Consider the following 9,852-nt stretch of genomic DNA (forward strand, 5'->3'; position numbering starts at 1 on the left):
GAATAAATGAATGAAACGTTTTTGCCACAGATAAATGGATATTAATAGTTTTGGAGAGATGAATCTACAAATCGAGTGGGTGGGACTAGATGATCAGTGGGCTCTTCTACTTCCCACCTGTAGGTACTGTAGTGATAAAGAGTATAGATTCTAGAGCCAGGCTGCCTGGTCCAAATCCTAGCTTTTCATGTCTATGGGCAAGTACTCAGGCCTCAATTTCCTTTTCTGTAAAATGGGAGTGATCATAATGGCCCTACTTCATAGACTGTTGTGAGGAATAAATGAGTTACTACAGATAGAACTCTTAGATCAGTATCAAGTCACAGGAACTACTCTGCAGTGGCGCTGCTGCTACTGTTTCTGGCTTTTGTCCACAGTTTGGGATGCTTTTAGCGGCAGTCAACAAATAATCCATCTCTCTCAACCATTGCATTGTAATGGACAATCTCACAACTCTGCCATGCGCTCCCAGTGGAATGCTGGGCAAGTCTCCTGCCCTCTCTGAGCTTGAGTTTGCTCATCTTCACAATGAAGAGAACAATGCCTCCCCCACTATGCGCCTGGATGGGTCACCAAAGACGGTGCTTATATGGTGCCTCGCTTTTAGAAGGCTTTCAAGGACTGCCCTTCCCGTACTTTCCTCTTCCCTTATGCCAAACCATATACATGGGATGAGACCTCGCCTCACTGACATCCTTAGTAAATGTCAGAGTTTTAGATAATTATTCTACCTGAGGTCTGCCAGCTTTGCTACCTATTCCCATCATTTTTGAAAAATGTCTAACACTACTTGCCTGCCATTTGGGGTAGAGTGCATGACAACGGGCTGGCGATAATGACGTTTTGTCTTCTTTTCCCGCCCCCCATGTCAATTTCATTCTGTGTTCATGGCATCTGAGTTGCTGTTCATTGTGAAAATATAGAAATAATTTATAAAGCTTCATTTTGCTTTCCACAATGAATCGTCCTGTTCCTTTTGGAATGCATTTGCAATGCCCACACTGCTCGGCTTAGCACAGGAAAAAGGGCTGTTCGCTGCCCTCCTTCCTGACCTCCTGGGCAGATGCTCCCTGCTGAGATGTTTGTTAAATGCTGACACGTTCCCCCCCTACTCCCATGGCAGTGAGAGCTAAAATCTCAGACCACGGTTGGTTTCTTTGCATGGTGTTGATGTGTCTCCCAGGATGGATTAAAATATTAATACTCCTTCTCCCCATTGCATCCCTTCCCTGTTGTTTAGTATTCTTTTTGCAGATGTTAAAGGATTTACCAACCTCTCCACGACCTTGTCCGCTCAGGAGCTGGTCAGGATGCTCAACGAGCTCTTTGCCAGATTTGATCGACTGGCCCACGTGAGTTGAATTTAATTCCCTCGTAGTCTTTCGCGGAAGTGAGGGCCTGCATGTGGAATTAGGGAAGAGAAGGACTCAGCCTTCATCACCGATGCCATTACCCTTCTCATCCTGTTTCCGGGTGGGGACCCCTGATCCTCACACACTTTGGAGATCAATGTTAGTTATTTACAGGTCTCAGATGGGAGGTTTGTCGGATTAATTTTCCCAGTTGAGGGCCAGCTGGATGAGTGACAATTAAACCAACATCCCTTTTATTCGCTTTCCACTCTGGCACCCTTATTTCCCCCTGCACGTGGCCAGGTGCCATCCAGCTGCAGCCTCCGCGTTTGCTCACGCATTGATGGCTGCCTGCGGTTTCCCAGCCAACCTCAGCCATCTGGGATGAATTAGCCCGTTCTCAAGAACCAGTCATCTGCTGGACCACCATTTTGTCTATCCTAACTTAAGAGTTTTGTTTTTAGCCAGTGAGACACCATCTTTATTTTCAACTGGCCTGATCAGAGCTAAAACAGAGGACAAGTTAAAAGAGATGAACATTTGCTATTAAAACACAGATTCCTATTCCTAAAGCCACTCAAGTTACAGAGGAATATCACAGTCACCCTGCAGTTTAGGGTGGGCTTTGGGTTCAAATAGGCATGCCTTAATTCCCTTCTTTGTAAAGCGTGTATATCGGTGCCAAGTTCACAGGCTGCTGTGAGAGTTCACGAGGACCCATCAAGTGGGAGTTCTTTTTTAGAGTATCAAAATGTCCCGCTAGAAGCCTGCCTCACAACAGAAGAGATCCAGTCATACTTGCATCTGAGCACCTCTGGAGGTAGGGCCTGGTGCCGTGGGCTGGGAGTGTGGGAATGACCGAAGCACACTTCACTTCTCCCTTCCTAGAGTCAAGTCTAGTCAGGGACACATAAACACGTGACCAATGCACAGCGTGCCGTGTGCTAAGATAAGCCTAGGGCGCTATGGGAACACAGAGACGACGCATAGCCCTTTGGGTCAGAGCAGACTTCCGGGAGAAAGCGGCTCTTAGGCTGAGCCTGAAAAATGAGAAAAACAAATCTAATGGAATACTATTCAGCGGTAAAAAAGAATAAACCACTGATGCATGCAACAACGGAATCATATCTCAGATACAGTGTGCCAAGTAAAAAAGCCAGATGCAAAAGGCTAAATACTTTATGAGTCCATCTATAAGACATTCTAGAAAAGGCAAAATTATAGGAATAGAAAAGAGATAAGCGTTTGCCAGGAGCTGGCAGTGGAGGGAGTGAATCGATTGCACAGAGCATGGGGTTGAGTGATTTGGGGGGCGATGTACTGCTGTGTATGTGAGCATGACTTCTCACATTTATCAAAAGGGTAAGCATTTTCTAGGTACATTACATACCAATTAGCAAAGTGAAGAAGGCAGGGCAGGTTGTTCTATGCAGAGGTGAGTATAAAAATGAAGATGCTACCCCATAGGTATGGAGAAACTAGAAGAGATTTAGCTCTGCCGGAGGGAGACGGGCGGGGTAGGGAGAGATGACAATGTGCTGGACAGACAGGCAAGGGCCTGCCCAAGAGCGCACATAGTCACCTGTAGCGACCGCACGGCCATTCAACAGGACACTGACATGATCAGAAGAGGGGGCGGAGGCAGAGGTCTCCTCCTAATGAAGGAGCTGGGAATTTGGAAGTGGGGAAGAATGTCCACCATTTCTTTCTATTGTTGCTTCAGTGGCGGTTGGTGCCAGTTGTGCATAGGTAATCTACTTCATATTATGGTTCGGAATATTTCTGCTCAAAGACATTAAGATGACCAAGAATGGCCCTCCAGCAAGAACCGACAGATGTGACTAAGGTCAATTCTTAGTGTCACAGTAAGCCCCACAGAGCCAGGGAAAGGGTTGCTAAGTAAAATTTAATCCAAGTTGTTCAAGCAACATTCGTTGACTACGTACCATGTACCAGGGACCGTGCAAGATCCTGGGAAGGCAAAACCAGCCCCTGCCCTCAAGAAGCTCAGAGTCTGGTAAGGGAGAAGGTCAAGTCCATAATTTTGCAGGACAGTGTGGGGCAAGCAATCCTAGCACAGAGATCCTCATGGACGAAGGAAAGAGCAGTCGGCTGCAAGATGAGGTGGCAGAGTAGGGGGCAGCATGGTGGCCTGGCAGCATCCAGAGAAGATGTCAGATGCAGGCTGGGCCTTGAGGACGAGCAGGTGCTTCCCACGCAGCAGATTAGACAAGAAAGCGCCTTCTCGCCGAGCCATGGTGCAAAGGCAGGGACGTTTGAAAATGGGGAACTGTAAGAAACTCAAGTTTGCTAGAGCTTAAAGGGCACGGGAGACCACGGTGAGAAATGCGCTCGGAGCGGAAAGCAGGAACCAGTTCTGGAGGGCGCGTGTGGCCTTTTAAGGAATGTGGGCTTCGCCCTTTCGCCCTGGCTTTTCACCATGCACATGGTGGAGGAGGCGGGTACATGGCTCATCGATCCCCGGCGGCTGCAGGATACTGTAGTCTGCTTTCTGGGGCCTGAGTCTTACCGAACGATTTTAAAGACAAGAACACGAATATCAAATGAAGCACAGATATATGATGGGATAAAGTTACTATTAATTTCGATAAGAACATTAAACATCCGTAACCTGCCTCCCAGGATGGATTAAAATATTAATACTCCTTCTCCCCATTGCATCCCTTCCCTGTTGTTTAGTATTCTTTTTGCAGATGTTAAAGGATTTACCAACCTCTCCACGACCTTGTCCGCTCAGGAGCTGGTCAGGATGCTCAACGAGCTCTTTGCCAGATTTGATCGACTGGCCCACGTGAGTTGAATTTAATTCCCTCGTAGTCTTTCGCGGAAGTGAGGGCCTGCATGTGGAATTAGGGAAGAGAAGGACTCAGCCTTCATCACCGATGCCATTACCCTTCTCATCCTGTTTCCGGGTGGGGACCCCTGATCCTCACACACTTTGGAGATCAATGTTAGTTATTTACAGGTCTCAGATGGGAGGTTTGTCGGATTAATTTTCCCAGTTGAGGGCCAGCTGGATGAGTGACAATTAAACCAACATCCCTTTTATTCGCTTTCCACTCTGGCACCCTTATTTCCCCCTGCACGTGGCCAGGTGCCATCCAGCTGCAGCCTCCGCGTTTGCTCACGCATTGATGGCTGCCTGCGGTTTCCCAGCCAACCTCAGCCATCTGGGATGAATTAGCCCGTTCTCAAGAACCAGTCATCTGCTGGACCACCATTTTGTCTATCCTAACTTAAGAGTTTTGTTTTTAGCCAGTGAGACACCATCTTTATTTTCAACTGGCCTGATCAGAGCTAAAACAGAGGACAAGTTAAAAGAGATGAACATTTGCTATTAAAACACAGATTCCTATTCCTAAAGCCACTCAAGTTACAGAGGAATATCACAGTCACCCTGCAGTTTAGGGTGGGCTTTGGGTTCAAATAGGCATGCCTTAATTCCCTTCTTTGTAAAGCGTGTATATCGGTGCCAAGTTCACAGGCTGCTGTGAGAGTTCACGAGGACCCATCAAGTGGGAGTTCTTTTTTAGAGTATCAAAATGTCCCGCTAGAAGCCTGCCTCACAACAGAAGAGATCCAGTCATACTTGCATCTGAGCACCTCTGGAGGTAGGGCCTGGTGCCGTGGGCTGGGAGTGTGGGAATGACCGAAGCACACTTCACTTCTCCCTTCCTAGAGTCAAGTCTAGTCAGGGACACATAAACACGTGACCAATGCACAGCGTGCCGTGTGCTAAGATAAGCCTAGGGCGCTATGGGAACACAGAGACGACGCATAGCCCTTTGGGTCAGAGCAGACTTCCGGGAGAAAGCGGCTCTTAGGCTGAGCCTGAAAAATGAGAAAAACAAATCTAATGGAATACTATTCAGCGGTAAAAAAGAATAAACCACTGATGCATGCAACAACGGAATCATATCTCAGATACAGTGTGCCAAGTAAAAAAGCCAGATGCAAAAGGCTAAATACTTTATGAGTCCATCTATAAGACATTCTAGAAAAGGCAAAATTATAGGAATAGAAAAGAGATAAGCGTTTGCCAGGAGCTGGCAGTGGAGGGAGTGAATCGATTGCACAGAGCATGGGGTTGAGTGATTTGGGGGGCGATGTACTGCTGTGTATGTGAGCATGACTTCTCACATTTATCAAAAGGGTAAGCATTTTCTAGGTACATTACATACCAATTAGCAAAGTGAAGAAGGCAGGGCAGGTTGTTCTATGCAGAGGTGAGTATAAAAATGAAGATGCTACCCCATAGGTATGGAGAAACTAGAAGAGATTTAGCTCTGCCGGAGGGAGACGGGCGGGGTAGGGAGAGATGACAATGTGCTGGACAGACAGGCAAGGGCCTGCCCAAGAGCGCACATAGTCACCTGTAGCGACCGCACGGCCATTCAACAGGACACTGACATGATCAGAAGAGGGGGCGGAGGCAGAGGTCTCCTCCTAATGAAGGAGCTGGGAATTTGGAAGTGGGGAAGAATGTCCACCATTTCTTTCTATTGTTGCTTCAGTGGCGGTTGGTGCCAGTTGTGCATAGGTAATCTACTTCATATTATGGTTCGGAATATTTCTGCTCAAAGACATTAAGATGACCAAGAATGGCCCTCCAGCAAGAACCGACAGATGTGACTAAGGTCAATTCTTAGTGTCACAGTAAGCCCCACAGAGCCAGGGAAAGGGTTGCTAAGTAAAATTTAATCCAAGTTGTTCAAGCAACATTCGTTGACTACGTACCATGTACCAGGGACCGTGCAAGATCCTGGGAAGGCAAAACCAGCCCCTGCCCTCAAGAAGCTCAGAGTCTGGTAAGGGAGAAGGTCAAGTCCATAATTTTGCAGGACAGTGTGGGGCAAGCAATCCTAGCACAGAGATCCTCATGGACGAAGGAAAGAGCAGTCGGCTGCAAGATGAGGTGGCAGAGTAGGGGGCAGCATGGTGACCTGGCAGCATCCAGAGAAGATGTCAGATGCAGGCTGGGCCTTGAGGACGAGCAGGTGCTTCCCACGCAGCAGATTAGACAAGAAAGCGCCTTCTCGCCGAGCCATGGTGCAAAGGCAGGGACGTTTGAAAATGAGGAACTGTAAGAAACTCAAGTTTGCTAGAGCTTAAAGGGCACGGGAGACCACGGTGAGAAATGCGCTCGGAGCGGAAAGCAGGAACCAGTTCTGGAGGGCGCGTGTGGCCTTTTAAGGAATGTGGGCTTCGCCCTTTCGCCCTGGCTTTTCACCATGCACATGGTGGAGGAGGCAGGTACATGGCTCATCGATCCCCAGCGGCTGCAGGATACTGTAGTCTGCTTTCTGGGGCCTGAGTCTTACCGAACGATTTTAAAGACAAGAACACGAATATCAAATGAAGCACAGATATATGATGGGATAAAGTTACTATTAATTTCGATAAGAACATTAAACATCCGTAACCTGCCTGGTGGGTGTTATGCGCTGTGGCGAATGTTCTTGCTGGCTCACCTAATTTAGTTCTCACAACAAACCCACAAGGCAGGTTCTTATTGCTCCCATTTTACAGAACGAGTGACTGAGGCTAAAATAAGTAAATCTGCCTAGAATTACCAGTAGGTGATCCAGGCCAACTGAGAACAGGGGCTTGCTCTCGACCACTGAGCGATGCAGCAGGCATTATGGGGGGTCGAAGACGAGATATCAGAGACGTGCTCTTTCCCGTGCTGGACAGCCTGAAGGGTCATAGTCAGGGGACTTCAAGAATGGGCTGGACCTGCATGTTCCTTGTGCAGATCCCTTCTCTGAGTCTGAGTTTCCTATCAGAAGTGTAACAAGGGGTAAATGAAACAGTACACGTGACGTGTCTCTTAACAGCCTGGCTGAAGATAAGTAGTCAGTACCCGTTAGTGCTCGGTACCTCCCAGTCTGCCCCTCCCTCAACCCCGCCTCGGGTGCATCAGTATTTAGTGTTCTAGGGGACTTCAGTGGAAAAGTTTGAGAAACTTCACAGTGAAAACGATTCCACTCACCTTGGAATGAAAAAAACCTACTTTAAATGTTTTTGGCACCGCCCCCCCCACCCCTCCTCCACGATCCTAGGCAGTCACTTCACAGAGTCCCAGCCAATGCTTCTATATCAAAGGAAGGTTGAACTCGCCCCTTTTAGCATTTTTTAGCCCCCAAATTCTGTGCTTTGATAGTGGTCTCTGTCTCCTTGCCATGATTCTTTACTTTAGATTTTCACTGTGTTGCACATCAGAGAGAACCCACCTCCCATGCAAATGCCAGACACTGAACCTGTCTGTTCACTCACTGCATTATTAAAATGCAGGGAAAACTTCAAAGCCTTCTCTTAAAGATCTCCCTGCCTGATTGAATTCCTCAGTGCCCTTGTGATTCGGGCTGTTCAGAGTGGAGTGTTTTGACCTTCGATAATGCCTTTAGCCAATTTCAGTTAATTTTTGGTCTTTGATTTTTTTTTAATGAAGTAATATCTATCTGTCCCTCCCCATCCAAAGTAGGAAGGAAGAATATATATATTATGAAGACTTTAAAATTGTAAAACAAGAAACCTATTTATTGTTATACAATTGGCCTCGTTATGTCTTAAACATTTTTTTAAATTACTGACAAAACTGGAGGAACCTAAATTATTGTTATAAAGAACAAATCGAACACAATGGGAAGCTAATCAACAGATTAAAAAGGATGAGAGTGCTATTTCTGTACTGACATAGAATTTTGAGACATGTTGCTGCATGAAAACAAACGCGTCTCAGCTCTAACGTGGTGCGATAACTTGGTGACTAAAGAGCTTGAAAAATAGTCAGATATACAAACATAAATGTGCATGTGACTGCATAGCAGCCTCCAAGGAGCGGGCAGGAGACCAGGTTCCAAGGACTCCTGTGTCTGAAGGGGAGGGGCTACCCAAAAGGACTTCTCTACAGTTTCGTTTTTACTAGGACACTATATTCATGTGTCATTCCTGCAATCACAGTTAGATAAAATACTGTAAAAATTGTCATGTTTTCCAATACACCTTTTTGAAGTATATTAATGGCACTAATGTTTTTGTTCTGAGAGTCTTCTCTTTTCATTTTTTATTGATTTTTTTCCTGATTACAAAAACAATGCTTGTTCATTATGTAAAATTCAAACATCAAAGATACATAACATATATACCCCTGTAATTCTACCCCTCCCCAATGACATAACCATCTTCGATAATTTGGTACATATCTCTCTAAAATTTTATCTCCGTATATGGTTTTATAAATTCTCTGGATTTTTCCAATATTTTTATCATATCAAAGCCATCAAGGTGGTAGGAAAAGGATTATATTCAGACTAACACAGTAAAATTTGTAAGAAGACCCCCACTCTATTTTATTTGTCTTATTCAATATATTTTTTTTCAAAGCAACCTGAACTTTTCAAAGCAATTTCTGGTAAAATGAACTTGTTTGGCTATTACTGTCAAGTCATCTGACAACTCACAGGAATTGATCAGAAAAATGTGTATGTAAATCGACAGAACTTGACAGATGAGAAGATAGATAGGCCTTTCGTATATATATGTATATGAGAGAATGCAGATGTGGAGCGCTGACTGTGTGTGTGTGCTCTATACAATTTCATATAAGGGGCTTGAGCATTCACAGATTTTGGTCTCCGTAGGAGGTTCTGGAACAATCCCCTGCACTTACCAAAGGATCATTGTACGTAGTTAAGTTTTTAGGTAGTCAAAAGTTATATGTGGATTTTCAACTGTGTGGGGGATCAGGATCCCTCATCCCCACATTATTCAAGGTTCAAATGTAGTGAGTTTTTATAATGTTAATTTTGTTTAGTGCAAAGAACTTTCCTTTATTTTAGGAATATGTCTTTTTTACGTTTTTGGTGTCAAAAATGCTTTTTCTTTCATCAAGTGGTACAGATAATTGATGGTAGTTGGGTTGTTATTTTTATTTGTTGAAGAATTTTTCAGACATCCTTGGAAAATTACAAAATTGAACCCTAGAGCCGTCCCTCAGGCCCTCTGATTTTTTTTTTTTTTTAATAACTGCCCCATGGACTCCACAAATCTGAAAACTGCCAGGACCAGTGGGCCTAGCATCCCTAGTTCCTCCAGCCATAACACTCTCAAGGTCTTAGCAGAAGCAGCTGAAGGTTTTGAGCTGCCCTTATTGACCAGATCTCTCCAGCAGCTCTCTTGCAAAGTTAGCTGCATCGAAGCAGCCAACAGACAGGAACTGCAAGCTCCTAAAAATAATCTGGGGAAGCATGCTGTCAGAGTTCTGAAGATTGCATCCGCGCCCCCTTGGGAAGGTTGGCAAGACCCTGGAGATCTGCTCCAGAGCAGGAAGCACAGTTCTGATGCTCTTTTCTTTGTCTGATATCTGTTTTTCACTGGGAAAGTGATTTTATTCATTTGTTACCCAAACATAATGGCCTGACTCCTGATGAGATTAGTAAACTGGCGTAGTCCTTGACAGCTTGGCAATGCAAAGGCA

The 9,852-nt window shown here is 45.4% G+C and overlaps 1 protein-coding gene across 1 annotated transcript in view; it reads left to right on the forward strand.

Moving 5' to 3' along the window:
• ADCY8 (adenylate cyclase 8) overlaps nucleotides 1-9,852 on the forward strand; it is a 170,549-nt gene that overhangs the window by 49,308 nt on the left and 111,389 nt on the right. The window contains exon 4 of the mRNA XM_011373832.1: nucleotides 1,241-1,352. Coding sequence (XP_011372134.1) covers nucleotides 1,241-1,352 — 112 coding nt within the window. The remainder of the gene's footprint in view (nucleotides 1-1,240; nucleotides 1,353-9,852) is intronic.

The sequence above is a fragment of the Pteropus vampyrus genome, unplaced genomic scaffold (genome assembly GCF_000151845.1).
Source record: "Pteropus vampyrus isolate Shadow unplaced genomic scaffold, Pvam_2.0 Scaffold232, whole genome shotgun sequence".
Taxonomy (NCBI): domain Eukaryota; kingdom Metazoa; phylum Chordata; class Mammalia; order Chiroptera; family Pteropodidae; genus Pteropus; species Pteropus vampyrus.